The sequence below is a fragment of the Cygnus olor genome, chromosome 1 (genome assembly GCF_009769625.2).
Source record: "Cygnus olor isolate bCygOlo1 chromosome 1, bCygOlo1.pri.v2, whole genome shotgun sequence".
In the NCBI taxonomy this organism is placed as follows: domain Eukaryota; kingdom Metazoa; phylum Chordata; class Aves; order Anseriformes; family Anatidae; genus Cygnus; species Cygnus olor.
The window spans coordinates 41,594,482-41,619,760 of NC_049169.1; the positions used below are offsets into that span (position 1 = coordinate 41,594,482).

Genomic DNA, 25,279 nt, shown 5'->3' on the forward strand with positions numbered 1-25,279 from the left:
GAAACCTTTGATACAAGGATTTTTGATGAAAGGATCTTCTTTCCTAATTATTTTCTTTCTTAATATTCAATAACTGTATATTTATAAATATGCATATAAGGCTATATAAAATACTCCCTGTTTGTGTTAAGATTTACTATACTTCATAGATCAGTCCTACATGAAGCAGCAAACTGCTTTTTAAGGCATCTGTGAGAAGTAGCTGAACAAAATGTTTATTAGTAGGCATACATTACTATATAAATGATAGAACAGTTCTACAGGAAGATGTTTTGAGATCAGCAGTGTTTCTTTGTTGTTTCGATTTGTTTTTGTTTTGTTTTTCCTTATTTCAGGTTAAAGGTAAGACCAAATACAAGTGCTGTCCTCACTGCAATGCCACAGCTCCTGAAATTTCTCATCATGCAAGAGTACAATGAGAAGTGTTGCCTTTTGTTTGTTTGTTTGCTTTTTTCTTCTCTCTTAGGTGCTTTCTATACCTATGTGCAGTTTATAGCTTTTGCCCTGAGCAGGTTGCTATATCTGCCACCAGATAGTTTTATGACTGGAGGGTACTTTTTAAATATTTGTCCCTCAGATTACATGAACACATTAAAGGAACCAAGTGATAATGGTGAAGTGATAGCAAAAAGGAAGGCAGTTTACTCTTCCCAAAGGTGAATGAAGACAGCAAGATCAAGGGGTATCCTAAAGCTTGAAGATGATGGTATTAGAAATGAGAAGAATTAGTAAAAGCTTGTGGATATAGAAGGACACAATGAGGGTAACTACTATTTTTGAAAGGTTGCTGAGGCTTTTTATGATGTGGTGCTCAAATGGACAGAGCACTTCCAGTCAGCTTGCTTGAAAGTACCCCCGAGGAGAGGTGAATGTCAAAGCCCTGCAGCCCCAGGCTCCCCCTGGACCACTTTGGGGTTTAACAGGCTGATCCCGTCATGAGGGGCATGTGGGCACGTTCAGAGAGGGCTAGGCCGCGTTGTGCCTCATGGGCCATGTGACCATTTCATGTCACAAACTGGCCATGCAAACTCAGTCCAAGAGCCAGCACCTTCCATCCAGGAATAGAGAAGAGCCCAAAATAGCTTCATAAATGCTTTCAAGGAACATTTACAACTTAGGCAATGGGAGAAAGAAAACTGTTTGTTGCTTTAAGCCTTTGTTCTGCCTCCTGACTTTGAGTGAATTCATACATAACGTTTGTTTAGAAGTATTTGGGCTTCCCTGCAACTTAGATTCTAACAGCTTTCCACATAAAACGCTTGTACCAAACTCAGATGGCCTAGTCAGTTTAATAAACCATGTAAGAAACTGGGCAGGGCATAACTAGTCTGAGATGCTGGCACTGCATGTTCCTGTAAAGGGAACAGCATAGGAGTTGCAGAAGTGTCTTCAGGATGCATCTGTGGCAGGGCTTGGCCAGCAAAATCCATGCCCTAGTTTTGGTGAGAAGTAATTGCACATAAAAATATATGTATATATATCCTTAAATGATTCTGATGAATGCCACCATACTTTTCCAAGTTTTGTCAAGTGTTTCACATTTTCTATTATTATTATTTTTTTATTTAACTTCTCAGCAAAAAGATCACCCTGCTTATCCTGTACAGCAGAGAACCAAATATCAACAAGGTCCTGCCTGAATGTCACCCACCAACATGTAGAGAGATTCCAGCACAGCTTCTTTCATGCCTAGCAGCAATAGGTTAGCTGTGCACACAACAGAGAACCTCTACGAGTTGTGCTCCAGCATCACACATTCTCTGATTTTTGTAATCTCCCTGCATGTGGGCTTGCTATGCATTCTGCTGTTAGATTCATTATGAACTCTGTTTATATAGTGTGTATGCAATGATTGCAGTATATACAGTTAAAACAATCAGATGAAAACCAATCTATCTGTGAATTGAAGAAATTTTCTCAATTTTTGGCTTTCATCAAGTTGACAACACACAGTTGTATGTGTATGCTGTCATGATGAAATGTGTCCTTTGCTTCATATCAGATAAATTTGGAGGAGCTTTTTATTCTGGAGACAGTTTTTTGGTTGAACTTCATTGCAAAGTTGTTTGTGCAGTATTGTCGTGTCCCCTTCTATCACTGTGGTTCTAGTGTGATTGGAATTTGAAGTATGCTGCCACAATTAATTGAAATATCCTGTTCTTAAGATAATTGTTTACAGGACTGTGTTGTATCACTAAGTATGATTGTGAACATTTTAAATACCATTTTTAGGATGTAATATTTTATAATGGCTTACATGACAAGACCCTATACTATCCATATACTATACTCTGTATCTTACTGCAGTATTTTCAGACATTTTACAGTGTTCCTTGGGGATCCAAATCCTGCAAGTTTGTTTTACTTACTGTTTGACATGTACCAAAGTCGTAGTCCTGCACTCTTGTATAAATAGCTGTTTTTAAGAAAATATTTCTGTGAATTTAACCCAGTTGAAGAAATGCAGTACATTCATCTACACAATACACAGAAACATCATATTTTGGGAGAGACTCACTTAAATCTCTCTAGCTGAGTTGGGATTGGTTTACTATAAAACCACAGGCTAGAGAAGCAATTTGCCCACTTTAATTCTTCTTTTAGTGTTTGGAACATCTTTTTCAGTCAAAGAGACACAGATGAAACTTAAGTGCTTCAGCAGATTCTAGATCAGAGCTTGAGATTTAAGAGTTTTACTGCTGTGACTCAGGAATAATTATTAGACAGATAATATCAATACCACTGTAACCTGTAACAAGATAATGACAGTAACATAAAATGAAACAGTAATGTAAGTATGGGACTTTATTGCTGATAGTGAAGTAACATGAACCTGCCTAAGGAAGCTGAGAGCAAAGCCATCTGGTGTAATGTTTGAGAAATCTTTCTGTGGGACTGCACAACTCAAGTTGTACATCAGTTTATAATAAATTCAAAGTTCACTTCCCTCTCTAATGTGTGGTTCCCAAATGTATAAGTTTGTAAAATAAAATAAATAATAATTAAAAAAAAAAAAAACAAACAAACAAAAAAAAAAACACACTAAAAATACATTAGGGTTCTAAATTGTTTTCAGGAAGTTTCTCCAAAGCATTTCTCCTTATATTTCCATATTTGTATCAGAAATGAGAGACATTCAGCAGGTCATGCTAAACAAGATAAATTTTTGTTACCAGTGGTTTTCAAGAACAACTGTGAGAATTGAAGGAAAATTTTGTTTTAAAGACTATTCAGTTCCATACTTACTTTATGCACTAAATAATGTAGTAAACAGTTGAACTTTTAACAAAGGGTGTCCTTTGCACAGTAATTCCTGAAATATGAGATCTCCCCACCTCCTCCAAAAAATTTATGTTCCTATGACCCACCTCACTTGCATTTTAGGTGCCTATATCCATCATTCTCATCCTCAAAACTCCCACTCAGCAGCTGCCTATTTTGGCAACACTTGCAGTCCATCCATAGCCATCCCAGGTTTTTACATTAAGGATCTGTACAGACTTGAAATTGTACTTCTGAGAATGCTCACAATCTGCATTGGCTTAACAGAGTCAAGCACCTTACCAGCAAAGTTTATTTAAAGGGCAGGTGAAATAAGCACCTGCCTACTGTAACAAATGGTTAGAGTTGGCAAAAAAAATAAGACAGTGTGCCAGAATTAAATATTCATTGTTCATTAACTGTTTTTTAAAAATAATAAAAAATAAAAAAATGCGCACACACACACACACACACAAAAAAAAAGCAAGAATGATTAAATTATTTTTATATTAATTTATTAGGGAGTTGGAAGGTTAATGGCAAGGTCAGCAAAATCAGTTTTGCTTATCCTATACCAGTAGACTAAATGCAGAGCTGTCCACAGAAGTCCTCAGTGATACTCTGCATGCCCTGTGCAGCTGTGTAGGCTCTCCTGCAGTGCCAGCCTCCTCACAGACAGAGCTACCTTGGGAGCTACTGGTGCTGATAGTGCCATCCTGCATTATTACATCCAAGAAAAATACTCAGCATTTCTTGGGAAGGGACAAAAGTTGGTAGGCTACTAGCTTAGGCAGTCCTTTGGGAGAAGACCTGATGCTCCTTTCACCAAGGATCATTTCTGTTTCTCACATTAGTGAGACGAAACACAGAAGGGATCTTGTAAGAAAAGGCTGGAGCACAATCTCTTTTCTCCAAAATGAATGCTGTAATCTCTAGCCAGCAGAATTATTTGTTTGTGTTTTCATAGAGTCCCTTTCTTCTTCATCCTCTGCTTCCTGCTCACAGCTTCCCAAGTCTTGAATTATTTTCTGCATAGTGGTGTGGCTGCAATGTGAATATCCCTTCCCTAATCCCTTACAGAAGCCTTTAGTCCCAGGGTACCATTGTGTGGGAGGTAGAAGATATGTATTTAATTAAATTTAAAGGCAGTGACCCTTTAAAGTGAGCCAGTCAAGCCCTATCCTTCATTTCTAGTCTGTTATCCAAGAGTCAAAGGTATCACATGAGTGTATATTTTAAAGAGAAACATGGGACAGGGAGTGAAGAGTTGCAGATGTGGAGCACAGTCCCTTGAGGATGATGGTAGTTAGTGTCCTGTGTAAGGCCAGTCACGAGGACCTGGAGAACAGACCTCAAACTCAAAAATACCAGCTATTTTGTGGTATAGGAGATATTGGCTTGGCTTTGAAGTTAAATAAAATAAAATAAATAAAATAAAATAAAATAAAATAAAATAAAATAAAATAAATGTAGAGCTACCTAACATTTGTACTTACATGTCAGGTGGTGTCTATAGTAGGAGAAAAAAAAATGTCAGGTAATTGCTGAGTTTCAATTTCAAATAGCTCTCTCAAAACCCTTGTCTTCTTCAGGTAATAGCCTCTTGCTATCCTTAAAATGTGGTAGACTAACAGACCATCTGATTTGCATTCAGTTATAAGACACTTGTGTACCTGGAGTCAGCAATAACAAGTCCTAAAAATCCTGCCATTCAATTTGTACATATGTCCAGATCTGGAAGTGTTTTTCAGCTTCAGTCTCACATCCTCTGGTCATTTCTCTTTGTGCCTTGAAATTCACATCATATCAATGAGATGTAACATTAAGAAATGAACAAACAAGCAAACAAACAAAGTATTTTATTTGTAGAAGGAGTAATACAGACATCATAATTTGGATATTAGTTTGAAGCAATAGCGTCCATTGCTCACCCAGAGTTGTCCAGATGAGAACTGTAAACCTTCCCTACCTCAAAGCCCCATTAAATAAGTTGGGTGTTCATTCCTGCTAGGGTGGATCTTTACATAATATCTAAGCTTTGATCCTCCATAAATGGCTTTGAAATATGACAGAAGATGTTACATATAAACTTCACACCATTATTCATTTTAACTGTTATCCATTATTGAAACCTCCTTGGTCTCCAGACTTATATATCAGAGTGGTAATATTCAGCACATGAATGTGCTAGTTTATTCATTAAAAAAAAATACTTTAATTTAAGTGGTGCATTTATCTGTTGCTAGATTTATTTTTTATGTATTATATACATATATGTATTTGTATCCTGAAGTTGCTATTTTAATACTGAGCTAAGAGAGATTAATTTAATACTGAGCTAAGAGGGATTTTTTTTTTCATTGTCTTCAGAGGTAAACAGCAGGTGAAAAGAAAATCTTTTGAATCATGAATTGTTGATGTTGCTTTGGGGCACAGTGTAGTCCTATATGGTATGTAAGCAGAACACCAAAAAGTGGGTATATGTTGGAAGATTTCTATGGGAGATTTCAAGTAGAACATAGAGGAAGAACAGTTACCAGGCCGTAGAGACATCCCTTCTTGAGACACCGTCTTTTTCCATGTGATGTGCAGCCAGAGTTCTCACTAAAGGTGTTTAGGCAGACCTTCCCCTTTTATAAAAGAAAACAAGCGGGTTCACAGTGTTTTGATTAGGAGCCTAGACTCTTACTTTCCATAGGATGATCCTTCTAGATCTCATTGTGTTACAAAAGCTATAGATGACACAGGGCTTTTGGTAAGAAATGAGGAAATATAATGTTGAATCCAACTTAGGATGAAAAGCCTTCTGTTGCAAAATCTATGATAATATTATTATATTCCCTTTGTTATTTAAGATTATTGTCTGGCAGAATTTACTTCATACCTAAAACATATTGTGCTGGATGATTGCTAATTTAAATATTATTATCATCAGAATGGGCAGACCTTTATTTTGGGCAATGCTTTCAATAGTGATTAAAGGGAAATAAATACTATAGTGGTATTCCTATTGTATTGACCTGTATCGTTAATCTTTCAAGTCATAAAACACTGATTTATATTGCTTAAATTGAAGAAATATGCATGTAGTCTGTCATCTGTGTATTAATACTTTCATTTCTCAGTTTCAGCAAGGCAGAAAAAGGCAAAATGCTTGCATACTGACCATTACAACTCACACATCCACCAGAAAGACCTGTTTCAACAGAACTGAATGACAGTAAGAAGAGGCCCAGACCACTTATGCCTGAAGCCATTGACATATTTAGATGATATTAATGTTGTATTACCTTTAGCACCTGCTAACTGTGCTGAATGTGTATAATGCATTTATTGCTATTAAAATTATGGAGTTAGTGAGAAGCAACAGTCAAAGACCAAAGAAAAGTTAAGCAGAAGTTAAAGTGTCTTGTTATGAAATATGCAGCTCAGAAAGCAGAGTTTATTTTGTTTATTTTGATTTGCAAAATCATTCTTCCACATGAGAGAAAACCAAACAATTCAAATTACTTTCTAAGCCTCAAAAAATACAAGCTGGATGGAGGCATTATATTTAAAATTAGTTGCAGTCTTACTTGCCACTGTTTTCTTGCAACAAAAGAGCAAAAGTATTTCTTCATATTTTTGCATTTTTATATATCAGAAATTTGCCTTCCCACACTTAAAAAGAAGTGCTGGAAAAGAGGGTTATTTTGATCCCTGGGCCAAGTTCTTTAATGCCAAATCGCAGCGTGGAAAGAATGTCTCCATCCAAGTTATAAATCCTTAAAATGAGTTTTGATGGAAAATCTGGAGGAGTTTCACTGTGGAATCTCCTCAGCTCCATGTGAGGAGCCCTGCTGCTGCTTCTCTAGGGCAGGTGCCCCTTGGCAATGCTCTGGTGGCTTATTGCTTTTGAACAGAAAAGAGCAAGGATGTTTTTATTTTGAAATTACTTTGTGATTTCCGGGCAGGTCTGAATATTTTTCTCTGCTCTTCTCTGTTTTCTTGATATTAGTGAGCCACAAAGGAAGCCTATGCAAATTCAGTTCATTTTTGCATTTACAGAAAACTTAACTTTTCTTTCTGTGGTTTTGTTTATTAAAGTGAGTATAGGACTAGTCATGAAACTATCCTAGAAGTGACAAGATATGTATCAGACACAAGTCTGATGCAAGTTTAGAATAAACAGTAAGTATCTCACTTGGGAATAGAATGAGGCTTCTGGTACAGAGAGCCATCCTTGCTAGCCTGGATAGCCAGAGAAGTAGAAATATGGCTTCCTCCTTTGCACAGGCAATGGTGCTCCTTTCTAGATCATCTGTTTCTTCCAAGGGATATCTTTTTGGCCAGGAACTGTCATAGACAGCTGTGGTTAAGAGCTTTGGACAGGCTCAGATAACGTGCAAGTGTATGTGCACATACAGGAGAAAGGCGTTTTAGTTCATTTATTTGTATTGGAGAAGGCTAGCAATGTCCTTCTTGGTCAAAATAATTTCTTCACGCTTCACCACTATCAAAACCAAAATATTTCCTCCTCTTATATTTGTTGCTTCTACAACATTACAACAACTTCCAGAAGCATCTCAGTGTATGTCCCACTACACAGAACAGTCAGCTCCTCTTTCTATCACACCCTCCCTCTTTCCCCTCCCTTCTGTGACACAAATGTGTCAGGAATGGTTGGCTTGTGGGGAAAAACAGTTTGGTACTAAGAAGCCAGCATCTCCAAGGTACACATTTTAGGGTTGGAGGGCGATTTGGATTAATTCAGGTTTTGTTGCATGGGCTGAATGCTGGCTAGTGAATGGCGTGCATCCAGCATGCTCTCGAAGCGTACCTCACTTTTTTGATTCAAGTGAAGGCAATCTTGCTCCTGTGCTCTGAGAGCACAAAAGAAGTGGCAGGTCATTACCTTTAGAAGTGCACTCTGTATCTGAACTGACATGCTAAGACAGATTCACTTTCTGAGTGGTGTCTCTAGGCTTAACACTTAGGCCCACTGGGAATCCTGTTCTTCTCTTTAATAAAATTAACTGAGATACTAGTTTGAATCAATGTCTTATGTAAAGGCATTATTGAGTAATAGGTCCTGTATTTTGTTGTACTTTCACTAAAATGATGCCAAAATGTACTTTAAACTTGAAAAATATAGCTAAATTAGAGGTACAGGTAAGTAAATGGAGTACTAATATAAAAAAGTCACAGGGTTGGCTGTTTTGGAGGCTTGCTCTGCATGGCACTTAGCATCATCTCCTGTTAATTCAGGAAGCTCGAGGCCAGTATTAATAACTGTGGTGTTGTTGCTCTCTTAACAAGCCTCTCTTCACCGCAATACAAGTCTGCAGAGAACCAGCCGTCTGGCTGGGGCCTTTGCAACTGCAGTGTGAATATCTGGCTCCTTCCTGTGGCACTTTATTGCTATTGCACAGGGCTAAAGAGTAGCTGCAATAAACTAGTAAACTAGACGATGTGTTTAAACTATGAAGCAAATTGGTATGCTTCTTTTCAAAGGATGAGCAGGTTATTTCATTCTATAAAGAGTTAGGTTTTGTTTAATTTGCAATATACAAATCACTTAGCAAAACTTATGCACACTCAAATACACGCTCAAAGGGACTTATACTGTTAATTTTCATCTGGCGCAGACACATCACAAGCCTTGCTTCAATGTCATTGGTGAATATTGGCCTCAAAGACGTGTTAATTCTGAGTTGGGATTTGGTTGAAATGTGAGGAAAGAGAGAACAGTAATCAGTGCAAATGTCACTTGGGTGATAAGATCACAAACTCCAAGTGAAACTTGGAAATATAAAACGGCCTCCCAATAGCTGAATAAATATCTAAAGATTGCCAGTGATTGCTGAACAGTATTCTTTCTATTCATTTTCTTTGCTGGGATTAGCAAAGTTTTATTTAATTTAATTGTATTTTTATATGAAGATTACTGAGTATTGTTGATGGATATATGCTGCTATTTGCAACATAGAATTGTACTATAGGGATTCTGACATTTTAGTTAATTTCTATGTATCGCTCTGAATGGTTTCTATTCCTTAAATTGTAATTGTTCTCATTTGCTCACTGGGATTCAGAAACAGGGTTTCTGGAATGTCATTTAATACTCATTTCATTCTGTTAAATGAAATGCATTGTCTTCCACCTTGCCTATAAATTAAGTCATTCTAGTTTCATTTTCTGGCCATATATTTTTAATTGTGTAAATATTTTTCCTTGTCATGTAATTTGCTCAATGTTACAGAAAGTGCCACCCCCAGCCTCCCAGTTTTACTTTGAAGCACATGAGTTGGAGTGTGTTTTCTATAGTAAGTTAAATCTTGACATAAATCAGATGCTTGATCTGTCTCTTATGGCAGTCTAATTGTGTGCCATTGTTTGCAAAGTTAGCCCTTTTCCTTGTTAATAGCAGGAATGAAACTAATAGATCAATCTTTTGCAGCCCAGGGAAATAACCTTCAGTAAGAAAACATTTAAAAGGTCAGATCCAGCTTTCCAGTTAAGTTTTCCTTAGTGAAGAGATGAAATGAAGGCATCTCTTTGCAAAGATTTCCTCACCCTCTTCTAACACTAGTCAGTGCATTGCCCAGCTTCTCTTTATAAATGCAAGCAGCTTTGGGGACACTCCAACACGTTTTGTTACCCACAGTTTATTGGCCAAGAATAGCTCTGTCTAAGTAGAGTTGTGGTCATGCCCTCTACTCTGGCAAGTCCCCTTCATCAGGGACTCTGGGACTGTTATGTAGGCCCGGTTGGGTATTCAACATCCAGTTTAGGCCACACACTGGAAAACAGCCCAGGAAATAAATATACAGCCTTTGCAGCCCATTTCATAGCATACTGGAGAAGAGCAAAAACAAGGCATCAATCTCTTCTTGTACAAGCATGACTTGAACAAGTGTCTGTGGGTGAAAAGCTCTAAGTGCAATCAACAATCAGTTGTCTCTGATGACCACATTTTAAGCAGAATAGATACATTACACTTGTAATTCACATAATACATTTATTAAGTTAACAATACCATCTTTCCACTTTGGCTGACTGCTTAAATTCTTATCTTGTATTCTACCTTATTCAGATTTTTTTTTTTAGAGAAAAAAAATAATAAAGATTATCAAATGTATGGATATACAGCAACAGGAAACCATTCTCAGATCTGAAATTCTAGATTCTGTAGCAAGCAAATAAAAATATGCAGAAGGGTCTTGATTCTTGAAATATACATTTTCGCACCATGCCTATTTATAAAACAGCCTCATAAATAAATAATATATATATATATAAGAAATTATTGCAACTCAGAATATCTGGGTTGTATTCGCAGCTCTGCTTGCCCTTCAGAGAGCCACGTTCAATAAATAAATAAATATAATAATAATAATAAAAATAGAAATAAAAAAGAAATCCACCAAGAAAGCCTTTATAACTCAGTTTCAGTTTCCCCACATCTTACAGAAAGTCTAGGAAATCTTAAATAATAGGGGTGATCTCATTTTTGTCTGGAAAGTATGTTGACATGATTTTGGGGAAGATGCTTACAAGTGTCATGCATTATTATTGTATTAGGCAGACTGTACTTATGAAATCCATTTGACATTTCCTTCTTAACATTGACTGTGGATGGTAACATTTCTGTATTAATTTTAAAGAGGATTCATTATAGTTCTGCCTGGTGTATAATTGTCTGCTTTATGATTAAAGAATCTTCTAAGAAAGTCAATAACTTTCCCCACTCTTTTTCACTCGATTAAACTAATGTATCATCGAGTGTTTTGTTTTATTATCGATCCTGCCAAGTGGCTCTCCTGTGTTCCTTATACCAGCGTATGAAGTATCGAGGTGAAGTTTATAACTATATTTGGGTATTGGAGTTTATTTTCTGTACTTTCTGGAAGGTTAGTATGACATGCAGCTGAGGAATGCTAGGGGAAACCATTGTTAACACGAGCAGGCTGTGCCCAAGCTCAGATTGCCCCACTGAATTCTGCTTCGTGTTGCAAGTGGTTAAATCATCCAATACCAGGATGCAGCCTGGACCACACAAACATAGAATCGTCTCTCTTCTGTTATCATGACGTTGAGACTAGGCCTCTGCATCGCAGATAACGGCGACTCTCCTGTATGTCATCAGTGGCTGGAGCCTAGCACTGAAGTCAAATACTCCCCAGTTGGATGTGTCTGTGAAGCGTGGTGGTAGGGGAGGAAGTTTAGGGAGGAAATGAGTAAGCCATCAGCCCATCCCAGCCTGTAGCTGTAAGGCAGGGTCACTGGGCCAAGCAATGAATTGGGGAGGAAGTGTTGCAACAACTAACCCTCCTGTATGCCTTCTCTGGAACAGCTCTGAATAATAAATAAAATAAAATAAAATAAAATAAAATAAAATAAATATTTTGGGGAAATGTTACCAAACAATGAGTGCAAAACGTAATGATATATTGCTAATTCTGAAAAAAAGATCATGCACAGCTCTTCCTTAAAGGTGCTCAGCACCCAATAACAGGGGAGCGCTAATACAAAGCAAACCGTTGCATGAAGTTACTGCTTTTTTATCTTCTGGTCTGTGTGACTTTTCTTTGCCAAGTGAATACTGTCAGTCATGACACTGGAGCTTTTTGTTGTCTTGAGGAGTTTAAGATAAAATTACAGTTACATTGATACTTAAAAACTGTGAAGGCAGTTCTCTATTTCCCATGGTATTTGCACCAGAGTATTTCATGTAAAAAAAGATAGTGGTGTGCATACATTCTTATAATTTCATGTGTCTGTCTACATGCTTCTCATTTTTTGCAACTGACTCGTGAGCAGTTGGGTCCCTGGAAGAATGAGATGAATGAAAGGGGTGTCCTGTGGGGAAGGGGGCAAACTGAAGCAAGTGGTGACCCTATGGAAAGAGAGGAAATTAAATGTTACATTCCCCTGCCAACTGGGTATTGGTTTGCTCTATGGTCTCTGTCAACAACTCTTCACATTTTATTTTTCTTTTAGAATACTTTTGAAGTGGAAAAAACCCTCCTCTTTTACCACTGCTTCCTCCCACTGTTTTTTTCCATCATTTCTTAACTGTCGAAGTACAGGCCATCAATAATTTCTTGTGCCCACTGATGTGATGTAGATTATCAATTTTTGTGTACACACCACCCTTATCTATGACATTTAACTTTAATCTCTTGTATTTACATTCTTTATACTTTCCACTTTTAAATTTACGAAAAAAGAAATAAATGAAGGGTGGGTGGGTGAAGTCCATTCTTTGAGTATTAGATACTTGCACAACAGCTGCTAGAATGAAATTTCCCTGGCTGCTTAGTGAGAGGATAGTTCAAATTGTAGTCAAAATTAGGATTGGTACACCAGATTATGTGTGGGTGTGACAAATGAAAAAGGAAATGCTTGGTAAGGTATTTTTATTTGTAGTATAAAACTAACCCAAAATAATATCAGTGGGTATTAAATTCTGTATGTTCCAGTGGGTCAGTTTCATTGGAGTACAGAAAATAGTTCAGTTTATGGTAGTTCAGAGCATACTTATGAGACTTTATTTTAGAAGAATGACTGAAGTTGAAACACTAGTAGTAAGGAATACATGATGCTATGGGTGTGGTATGTGCCTTTTATCCTCCTGAATTCATATTGGTCTAAATTTGTGTTAATACCATCTTTAGAGATTCACATTATCATTCCTTATATTTATTTATAAACACTGAAGAAACACTTTCTTAGCTGCAATTGTTTTTGAAAAACATTTTACTAGAGTCTTTCATGTCACTCACCTGTAATAGTGAAAAAGTTTCAGTCAGTGAAAACAGAGGTGACCAAAAAAGACTTCTAGGTGCAACAGGGAAGTTTACATCCCCATCTAGCAGCAGAATCCTTTAACTATGGGAGACATGAATCCTCTTCCAGTTTAATGCTATGAAATTATTTAAAGTCCTAAAGCTGTCAAGAAAGCTGTGGCAAAACAGTCGGTGATCTACCTACAGGAATTTGTGAAGAAATAGGGTAGACCAAACCAGTTGCAATTCCCTATGAATTTTACTGAAGAAAACCTGTGACAAAGGGACTCATGTGGCAAATGAGTCCTTCTGATGTGAACATGGACCAAGCAGTGATACCTTCACTGGCTGGAAAGTGGATGTTGGTTCTCTGGGTAAGACTTGGGACTGGGAATTTCATCCACTTTCCCATCACAGTTCTGCCACAGATTTCCTTGTTGAACTAAGCAAGTAGTTAATGGCTTTGGCCTCTGTTCTTACTGTTCACAAAATGGGATTCTGATCCCTTCCTCCCGAGGGTCTGTGAGGTTAAATAAAAGGATGTTTATAAAGTGACCTCATATTGTTCTTATGGAAGAGGTGCAGTTTCAACAATTTCAAACAATCTCAGCATAGAGAATAGCGTGGATATTAAATTTACTTACACAGCAATGCTGCCATGCATATATGCTTTCTTTCAGTGGTCACATGCAAGGATACAGGATGATCTGTGCAAGTCCTTTCTTGGGGGATGGGGAGAGGGACCACAGACACCTCACTGATAGCAGTCACCCCTTGCTGCCAAGGGCCACTGATGCCCTGACACTGTGTGAAAACTGGGTGAAGTTTCACTAGTCCACACTGCCCCTGCCTGCTGGGAAACCTGGGGGATGGTGTGAGCACCTCCTGGTGAGCACTGGCCCTTCAGTGCACGTGGGATGGTGTCCCTGCCTCTCCTTCTCACTGTACGTGAACCTGGGTCCTGTTGTGCACACCCCTCCTCTGTTAGCAAACACGCTCCTTGGGCACATAGATGCCTCCATTCTTAACTTATGATCTGCTTTCAACCTCTCTCCCCCCTTGCTTTGGTGGATGTAGTTCAGATGGTACTTTCTAAACTTTTGTCAACGAGTGCCGTTTTTGTGCTGTCTGTTGCAAAGGCTTTTGTGCTGCTTGGTCTCACCCTTCCACCCTCCTGTTTTTGCAAAGAAAGGACACAGTATATTGCCAGAATATATACTCTAATTCCAGCGATAAGGCTTCTGGACATTTGTTGCTTTCAGTCTCCGTGCACATTGCGACACGCTGAACCACGGGTGAGGGAACAAATGAACTGTGCAGAGCAGAAGAGCATGACTACTGCAGAAAGTGTCGTAGAGGCACTGTCACAGGCAGGATCATGAGCAACAAACCAATGAACTCCCACCAAAACACAGGCGCATGTTTCTGCTCTCACTTTCTCTTAGGCAGCCTCCGCGTGTAGAGCGCGTGGTGGGGCGTGCGTGTAGGTAGGAACATGGTGGGAGGTGGAATTGGGGCAGACATGACTGATTTATGGCAGGAGTTTCCTTTACAGTCATAAGGGGAATTTTGCTTGGTCACAGCAAGCTTGAACCCTCATGAAACGGAGTGAATCATTTGATTTTAAAATAAAACAGAAAATGGCAGGGGGAGGGGCACGGCTGTTTTTTAAAAAAACTAACATTAAAATTGTTTCCTTTGGTGCTGACTTCTTAAATTGGAATGTGATCCAGAATAGTTCTTGTGTGCAAGCCAACATTTGTTTTAAGAATTTTTATTGTCTTCTTTCCCGCTCCCCTCTCTCCCTCCTGCCCTCCCCTCTGCTCTGCAGATTTACACTGACTGGGCTAACCACTACCTAGCAAAATCTGGCCACAAGCGGTTGATCAAGGATTTGCAACAGGACATTGCAGATGGAGTTCTGCTAGCAGAAATCATCCAGATCATCGGTAAGCCCAGGGTTCAGAGAAGCACTGAGAGCTGACTCCTTGCATGGGGGAATATATAATTCAAGTTGAATGTATTTAACAATAAGATGAACCCTGAATAATACAATTTGACTGGGTCCATATGTCTCTGATATTTGTGTGGTTCATCCTTGTCTTAATTAAAAAATATGTTTATGTGAGCATGTTTGGAAGTGGCTGTTTAACCATACTTTAAATGGCCAGAACTGTATCTTACACACTTTGAATTGTCAGAAATGAATGCTCCATTAAACCATATGTCTCCCATGTGTGCATTTTGTTAGTTGGAGTGGCTCATACTTTCTGGGCTGCCTTGAAACTGTATCCTGACCCTGCAAAGACAATTGTGGAAGATTTCATGTCAGCAGTTATTTTGCAGGGGCTGAAGAATTAGCAGCGACCTCCTTCGCACTTCCCACTTTGCATGATTTGGCATGTGGAAGCAACTGCTGCTAACAAGAGTGTTGTAACTGTGCGACCGAGCTTTACTTAGAAAGGAGCTCTGTGTCAACAAAACCCTGTGCACTTTATTGCTGTGTCTTTTCTGCTCTTCCTTTTTTTTTAATTACTTTTTTATTTTTTATTTTCTTTGTGTGTGTGTGTGTGTGTGTGTGTGTGCGTGCGTGCTTTTTGTTTTGTTTTGTTTTGTTTTGCTGGGGGGTGGAGAAGAAAGCTTTATCTCCTGGTTTACTTCTTTCTCACCTCACTGTTTTGTTTAGCAAATGAGAAGGTTGAAGATATCAATGGCTGTCCCCGGAGCCAGTCTCAAATGGTAAGAAAAAATACATTTTTAGTTTGTGTTGGCATCTCTACAGCTTTCTAAAATGCTTTTTAAAGATTTACTTAAACTGTGCATATTCTGTCCCATATTTAACATACAGTCCTAATTCTTACATACTGTTCCTGGTACTTGTTTTTTGCACATATACTTTGTGTTTGTATCTTCATTTTTGTGCTAGCTAACTCTGGGAATTGAGGTAACTCAGCAGCAAAACTTCATGTGTACTAATTAATCCAGAACTGCTTTAGTGAACCTGTTCTTCTCCTGATTATCCAGATAATTTCATTTAACTTCATTTTTAAGGGCAATAAATCCAAGAACAAATTTCTAAGTGGAGTCTTTGTGTCTGGAAAACTGGTTTGATGAACAAGACTTGCCAAATTATTTCTGAATATAAATAGCCTTTTGGATTGTCCACTGTAAAGTCCAGTTAGATGCACTGACTCCAAGACTTTCAGAAATAGCACTTTAGTCATATAGCTCTCTGAGATATAGCTGGCAGCTGCTTAAAGACATTTTAATACACTCAGGCAACAAGCATTTTGTGACTGTGATTCATACGGAGTCTGATTAATCTTGTACTGTGTTTATGGTTAGTAAACTACATTTAATAAGATAAATCCTCATTGGAAGGCTGTAGAACTGGCAGGTACAAAATCTGAGCATCAGTAACATCACCATGCATTTACTGAATCATTTACGATTGCAACCATTCTCCCCCATGCTGTGGACTTTGCCTGTCTGTTCACATCCAAATGGTATATGAATAAGGTGTGCTTATGAATATAGTGTAGCTGGCAAGGATTTCAGAGTATCATGGTTTGGATGAGTTTGCATAATAGCAAACTGCTGAAGCTCGGCTTAAAAGTGGGAATGGAATACAAAAGTGTTGCATTTATTCAGTGCGTTTTTAAAAGGTGGAAGGTATTTGCAGTGGTTTTCTGCAACACTGTGAAAGGAAAATAATAGAGTTCCAGCAAAATGCATAATAAGTTTTTTTTTCTTTTTTTCCGTTCTTACTTTTCATAAAATTTGGAGGTTTAGAATAAGCTTCTTTTCTTGCTTTTGGGCTTTTTGAAAGTCCACAGTAAGAATATAGGCAATTTCCTTAATACTAGTTATTATTTTAATTACTCATATTACAGCAGCACCTAGTGGCCCTGGCTGAGAACTTTGGGAACGCCAGCGTGGAACTCTAATATTACACACACAGATGGAGAGATAATCACTCTTTACTCTAATCACATTAAAACCTGCCATTCCAGACAGACAAGACAAACAAGAAGAGACAAAAGCACAGAAAAGTGATAATATTTCCCAAGGTTATATAACTGGTTAGTGACCATCTAGGATTGCTGAGGGACCCACCACTCTGATATCTATCTAACTTCATTTCCATGAGACAAAGCCAAAGCCAAGCTACAGGGAGAAATATTCTCTCAATAATAGTTTGCACAATGTTTGCATCTCAAAATAATAATAATAATAAAAAAAAAAAGGGTCTTCCTTCCCTGCTGACAAGAAAATCTTTACGTGGCATATGGGATTCTTGATTCTATCTCTATCTCTAGTACAGTATAGGGAAGCATAGTCGCTGCAACAGTACCTCAGGTTGCTGCACCAATGCTGCAACAGTACCTCAGTACCTGCAGGGTTCTCTTTGGTCTGTATTCCCCCTCCTGCAAGCAGAACTCTGAACTCAGCCAGGCCACAGAATATATCTCAGGTGCTCTGGCTCTCAAATGGGGTGCTTTGAACACTCCTGTACACCATCATGCATCAGTACTCGCACAGTGCTAAAGCATCAGTTCAACTACTAGAAGTAGTAATTTCTAGTAATTCAGTCACTTTCTTTTTTTTCCTCTACAGTCAGATCAGATTATTTTCCTGCCTTTTGAAATACCAATTTTATCCCACTGATTTCTTTAACTGTGATAGGAAATTTAAAGTGTACTAAGGTACACTTTAAAGTAGTTAAAGTAGCTCAAATTTGTCAGCTTTCTTCCAAAGCCCCTCAGAGACCCCAGGTATTGAGTCTGCTCTTCATTTGTCTCATTTGGATTGAGAACTGATGTGGCCTAACAGAAGGCAATATTTTATCACATTTTCAGGTATTTCCCATGGCAGTTCTCAATTTTGTTAGCCCATTAGACAATGATAAACCAAATCTCTTCTTCTTGTGGCAGTGGACTCTTGGATATTTGTAATATTCAGAAAAAAGAAAAAAAAAAAAAAGTAACTGTGTTCAAAGCTAGTTTACATATCTGAAATAGCCCAGGATGTAATACTGTGTCCTATCAGGATTTTTCAGAACATCATCCATCAAATCAGCAGTAATCAAGCTATTCCTATAAACATGCTATCCACTCGTTCAGTGCTATGATACTCCTGAAAGTATGTTAGCCATTCATTCATTCGTATTCCTATGCATATTAGCCATTCACCCACTGCCTTCATTTCAACCTTTTTAGCTTATAAACCTCAAGAATCCCACCACCCTTCTCTTTCACATGTGTTTTCACGATCCTTGCTCTCATAACTTGCAATTAAGAAGAAATGTTTTCTGTATTCATTTGCTATTTGATACCCTTCTCAGGAGGTGATGTCTAAGACATTTTATTAGCTTAAGTTAGAGAACACTGACATGGATTGTCTGCTGCTGGGAATACTTGATATGCTCTGTAGATGATACCAATATCAATTCATAATTAATCATTACCAATATTCCCAAGTTCTGTTTCACTCACCATTTGGTTTTCCTCTTGCCATTAGCTTCATCTTTCAAATGATTTTTAAAGTATCTCAGTTCAGCTGTTACCCTAATTCATAAACATCTTTTCATGTTTATTTTTAAAATGTTTTAAATGTTTCTCTTTTAATTTTCTTCTAGTTAAGTCTGTTGCAATGTCTTGTACTCTGCTCTCATATTGGCAGTGATACAGAAAAAAATTGTAGACCAGTTGAACCAGCTCCACAGGTCCAAGCTGATAAAAATTAAAACTTGTAAACTCCAGCAGCATCCAGTTTTTGTATAGTTAGCTTTACCAGAATCCTCATGCCTGTCATTATCTGGTGAGATTTGCTTCTCTGCTGGATAAATCTACTATGGTAAAATGATTTTGGTATTTACTATTAAGGGTTAAAATAAAAATAAGAATTTTAAAGTCTGTTTATTACAATATACATTGTCTACAGCGTCATTTACAATCCCCTTGTCTTGCCTTGCTTTTTGCGATTTTTTTTTCTTCACAACTATCTCATTCAAGGAATATGTCACTTGAGCCTTTTTTTTTATTTCCAAATCTCTTTCCTTCAATGGAAAAAATGCCACATTAATCTTTTCTTTTCAGAAGTTTATCAGTTAATGAAACCTAGGATATTTTTTTCTTTTAAAAGATAATAGTCTTTCAATGATTTACATTTTGTTGAAATAAAATTATAATTCCCTTCTGCTTGTTTATAATCAATTTGTTTCTTTATTTTCTGTTGAAAGTACTGCCATCATTAGAAAAAGCAGGAGAGTATCTTGGACAGAAAATACATTGTAAAACTTTTCTATAATGGTCCAAAAAGATAGAATTCGTATATATATATTTCTTCCTGAACATACTAAAAAATGTACTGAAAGATCTCCAGTGTTTTGTCTCTAAACAGATCATATCAAAGATGTTGTAAGAATATGAAATATCATTTGTAATCTATCCTAGGGAAAATGCAAGAGAATTAAAGTGTTGGACTGAAAATCTTTTTGTGGTGACAGTACTGTCCCTTGACAATTTTGAAAAACTAACATTGAACATTGCTGTTCTTTCTTCATGCAGTCTGTGGTGCTTTCAGCTGCACAAGTAGTAAAATAAAGTCAAAGTTGCAAAAAATTTTGAGCATATATTTTTTCATGTTGATTTTTTCTTAAGATTGATGTTGTCTTATCATTTTTTTCTTCCTTACAATTAGCTCTTATTAATTCCCATGGGAACTGTCTTCCAGTACACATCTATGTACAAAAGCATTCTTAATTGTAGCTGGTAGCAGGGTTTTTCTCATATATATTGAAGGGCAGGAAAGACCCTTTTTATGAAAAGACTCCTAACATAGGAGTCTTTAATGCATTTAATAAAGACTAATTTTTTTTTTTTCATTTTGTCAATCTTATCTTTGGCACTGTTTCCTACCAGTTTGTAAAACCATGCTTCAAAGGTAATTTTTACAGTTTGGGATACAGACATGCTGCAGTCCAACAGAGGGAGTTGTGTTCAATGAAAATACAGGTCTTGCTTACCACATCCTGGATATCAGAGTGTTAGAAAAGGTGTTAGAGTTGTAGCACATTGCCAAGTGGATGTGAACTTTTAGTAAAAATCTGTAGTTAGCAGAGCTGACACTTTTTTGGGGGAAGTAGTACTGTATTTGATACAAATGGGAATCAATGTGACCATGTGCCTCACTAATAAGATTGTTTCTACAATATTGTATTTAATTTCATTAATAATACCTTTAAAAAGATGTTAATAAATTGAAAATGCTTCAGTAAAGAGCTACAAGAATATATGTAGAAAATTGTGTAGTTTAGCAAGAAAGTGGTGTGAGGTCCCTGCTTAAGCAGGGAACATTTTTGTGATAGAGAGAACTTTCTGTAATATAAAAAAAGTGTATGAAGTCTGAAGGTGAAGTAGGACAAAGTGAACATGTCTATACAGGTAGATGTTGTTTGGTGATGTATTGGTTGCTTCCTAGTGTTGCTGCAGTCCCACAACTTCTCTCCCTCTCATGCCAGCCCCCCACACCCCTCCTCCAGCTCCTTTTTTGCTCACATGCTTAGGTTTTCCACCAGAGGAAGCCAAGGTTACAGGTTGATGAGGTGCTCGCAAATCACTTCTTAGCAGAGTCAGAGTGTGAACAGTAGGAATAGGTGGAAACTAGAACTGCTAAATGTGCCACAAAGCATACCTGCCCTACAGTATGTACACTTTCCTTAAGTATTCTTAAGTATCCTGCAGTCAAACATCCTCAGACAGGGATGTGCTGCGCAGACACTGCTGAGCAGCATCCCTCAGTATCCAGGAATGTTAATATACAAGGAGGATAATATTGTCATTAGCATACTATGTCTAAAAATTGTTTGTAAAGCACAGCATCATTTGGTATAAAAGAAGTGTCGTATCTTCTAAGGCCCATGGAATTTTATATGAGATTGTGTGGGTTTTGTTATGTGGAGCTCTATGAGGACTGGGAAGCTTGGAAATGTCATCCCTGTTTTCACTGTCAAGTGGGCCCACATGTGAGCTCTTCCTCTCTGCTCAGTGCTGAATGCTGCAAGAATCTTCTGGCTTTGCTAGGCAGTTTCAGGCGAGATTGGCCATACAGACTCAAGATGTATGACCTAAGATATTCATTCTATGCTTTCGAGCAGATCCAGGTGAGTGTTCCACACAACTGTAACACATAGAAATATATACAGAAAGTTGGCTATGTGTAGAAATTGTTTCGTTACTAATGGAAGTTCAGTATGAGTTTTAAAAACTTAGTTACAAGGGATGAGGAAAAAGCTGAGGTGCTTAATGCCTTCTTTGCCTCAGTCTTTAGCAGCAAAACCAGTTGTTCTCTGGATACCCAGTACCCTGAGCTGGTGGAAGGGGATGGGGAGCAGGATGTGGCCCTCACTATCCAGGAGGAAATGGTTGGCGACCTGCTACAGCACTTGGATGTACGCAAGTCGATGGGGCCGGATGGGATCCACCCGAGGGTACTGAGAGAACTAGCAGAGGAGCTGGCCAAGCCGCTTTCCATCATTTATCGGCAGTCCTGGCTATCAGGGGAGGTCCCAGTCGACTGGCGGCTAGCAAATGTGACGCCCATCTACAAGAAGGGTCGGAGGGTAGACCCGGGGAACTATAGGCCTGTTAGTTTGACATCAGTGCCAGAGAAGATCATGGAGCAGATTATCTTGAGTCTCATCACACGGCACTTACAGGGCAACCAGGCGATCAGGCCCAGTCAGCATGGGTTTATGAAGGGCAGGTCCTGCTTGACGAACCTGATCTCCTTCTATGACAAAGTGACATGCTTAGTGGATGTTGGAAAGGCTGTGGATGTGGTCTACCTTGACTTCAGTAAGGCTTTTGACACCGTTTCCCACAACATTCTCCTCAAAAAACTGTCTGCTCATGGCTTGGACTGGCGTATGCTTCATTGGGTTAAAAACTGGCTGGATGGCCGGGCCCAAAGAGCTGTGGTGAATGGAGTTAAATCCAGTTGAGGCCAGTCACTAGTGGAGTCCCCCAGGGCTCAGTGCTGGGGCCAGTCCTCTTTAATATCTTTATCGATGATCTGGATGAGGGGATTGAGTGCACCCTCAGTAAGTTTGCAGATGACACCAAGTTAGGTGCATGTGTCGATCTGCTCGAGGGTAGGAAGGCTCTACAGGAGGATCTGGATAGGCTGGACCGATGGGCTGAGGTCAACTGTATGAAGTTCAACAAGGCCAAGTGCCAGTTTCTGCACCTGGGGCGCAACAACCCCAAGCAGCGCTACAGGCTGGGAGTGGTTGGAAAGCTGCCTGGCAGAGAAGGACCTGTGAGTACTGGTTGATAGGCAGCTGAATATGAGCCAGCAGTGTGCTCAGGTGGCCAAGAAGGCCAACAGCATCCTGGCCTGTATAAGAAGCAGCGTGGCCAGCATGGCTAGGGAAGTGATTGTCCCCCTGTACTCGGCTCTGGTGAGGCCGCACCTCGAGTACTGTGTTCAGTTTTGGCCCCCTTGCTACAAGAAGGACGTCGAGGTGCTCGAGAGAGTCCAGAGAAGGGCAACAAAGCTGGTGAGGGGTCTGGAGAATAAGTCTTACGAGGAGCGGCTGAGGGAGCTGGGATTGTTCAGCCTGGAGAAGAAGAGGCTCAGGGGCGACCTTATCGCTCTCTAGACGTACCTTAAAGGAGGCTGTAGCGAGGTAGGGGTTGGTCTATTCTCCCACGTGCCTGGCGACAGGACAAGGGGGAATGGGCTAAAGTTGCGCCAGGGGAGGTTTAGGTTGGATATTAGGAATAACTTCTTTACTGAAAGGGTTATTAGGCATTGGAATGGGCTGCCCAGGGAAGTGGTTGAGTCACCATCCCTGGAGGTCTTTAAAAGACATTTAGATGTTGAGCTTAGTGATATGGTTTAGTGGAGGTCTCGCTAGTGTTGGGTCAGAGGTTGGACTGGGTGATCTTGGAGGTCTCTTCCAACCTAGACGATTCTGTGATTCTGTGAAAAAGTAATCCCAGCTCCTTTCTTGTGCAGGCCAGTTTCTTCCCACACTGATCTCCTTTTGTTTAAATTCTGACTGTTGCCCCATGACTATCAGTGGGTCTTCACAGATTTCACGACTGGCTGCTGTGAAAGTCTTCTGAAAATACAAAGGAATGAGAGACTCAAGTTTTGTGTTTTCCAGGTTTGGTGTGCTTAAATGAACAGAACACAAGTTAGTAATCTAGTTCCTGTATTTCTATAGTGCCTGCTTGTGCAATAAGTTTTCAGAAATGAAATGAATAGCCTGAAGTGTGTTAATCAGAGTATATATACCTCCAAGTAATTGGGTCTAAAAAAGTAAACATATTTCCAGGTAAAAAAAAAAAAAAAAAAAAAAAAAAAAAGAGTAACATTTTGCTTTGCAGATTTTCAGTAATTTTTTTTCCATAGGTTGAAATGGCAGCTCTGTAAGATGGAAAGATGGAACTGGGGGCCAGAGAGGCCAGGGATCACTCATAAATTGTTTCTTGGAGAAGCCCATAAAATCCATTAACAACTTTTCATTAAGAATGGAAAACAAGGAATAACTGATCAGAGTTTTAAAAAAGACAGACTATGATTCACCTCCCCCAAAGATCTGTGCTTGTAAGTGACTCATGATGTTCAAAAAGGAAAAGGGATGAATATTAAAATGAAAAATCTTTCAAACTGTTACTCAGGATAATGAAATCTAAATCTGGTGGTGAAGTTGCAGAAGAATCTTGCAATTCAGAATAAAAAGGTGTGATGAACTTCTATTCTCCTTTACCAGAGAGGTGTTAACAAATATACATAGAGTTTTCTCAGTAATGAGCTGATAGCTCTTTTTTTGGGGGGAAGATGTAGTTTGCATAAGAGAAAGGACAAGGCCTCAGCTGGTACAAATCTCTGTTAAAAAAATATAACCAAAACGAATGGCGTCTCGCAATATTGTCAGGATGGTTTCAAAAGCTTATTTCCCTGTCCTCTCTGATAGGCAAAGTGAATCTGGGATTCAATAAGAGTAGCTCTCACAAAGGGTAGAAAAACAAATATTTTCAGGTGATAAGTTCACAGCATGATGTCTAGGTAAGCAATCTCAGTAAAACTTGAGGGAAAGAAACAAAAAAAAATACAAAAAAAAAAGCACAAAACAAAACAAAACAAAACGAAAAAAAAAACAGAGTAATTAAATTCTGAACTCCCACAAGAGGTTTCCTGTGTTTAAAAGTAGGAGAGCCCATATTTTAGCCGTGTTACATAGAAAAAATCTGCAAGATATAACTATAGCTTGGGAAGGGGGGGCGGGGAGATGCTTAAAGGAGAGCAGACAGAATATACAAAGATGTTATGTAAATGACTGCATGGAAACGATGAGAGGAAGATTAAGAACTTTGCTCAGATAGGTAATGTGTTAGAAAGGTGACTGTAATTTGGATGAGAGTATTCAGATCTGGAATAGAAGAAAAATATAATAATAATAATAATAATAATAATGATTCTCCTTCCCGTGACACTCTACCTGTATTCTAGATCACTGGCTATTTAGCATGACCTCACTGGGAATATACATACTTTATTCATTTTGCCAGAGAAGTTTTCCTACGTACGATATCAAAACAGCACCTAGGGGCCTCTACCTTTGTACACAGCATGCATACAGCCATGAAAAAGCTGGTAATCATAATTTCTTCTCCATTTGGTCAGCTTTCTGGGAACACAGATCAAAGCCATATCTTTTGTATTTTTGTGTACCATTAGCATGGGAATTTCCTTTATCATCTTAGAATTCCCCTCTGTTCTGCAAGTCTCCTGAAATTTCTTCTCTCCTACTGAGTAGATGTATGTCTATATAGTTTTATAGCTTCTGTCCTCATGAGATTCAAGAGATGAATGACAGAAGGAGTTGTTCATCTCATAGAGCCATTGCAGTATCTCTACATTTTGAGATAAATATAGTTCCCTAGGATGTTGAAAACCCTGGAAATGAGGATGTGCAGCCTTATTTCCAGCTGTATGGAAAGCGACAGCCGCAGCTCCCGGGCTGTTTGCTAAGTTCAGAAGTTTATCACAGCTTGGAAGACTGTAGTGGCAAACTGTCCCCATGCGTTATAGGAGGACTCCTTGTTCTCACTGCATCTTTAACAAAGAAAACTCTATTGTACAATACCACAGTAATTAAGAATAGCTGTCACTTTTGCAGTGGTTCCCTGGCTACACCCTCTGCATCTAGGGACCGTAGCCATGTTGGTCTCCCT

General features: G+C 38.7%; 1 protein-coding gene across 1 annotated transcript in view; it reads left to right on the forward strand.

Moving 5' to 3' along the window:
• Positions 1–25,279, forward strand: part of NAV3 (neuron navigator 3) — a 273,005-nt gene that overhangs the window by 64,648 nt on the left and 183,078 nt on the right. The window contains 2 exon segments of the mRNA XM_040553881.1: positions 14,863–14,980; positions 15,718–15,770. Of these exon segments, the coding sequence (XP_040409815.1) occupies positions 14,863–14,980; positions 15,718–15,770 (171 nt within the window).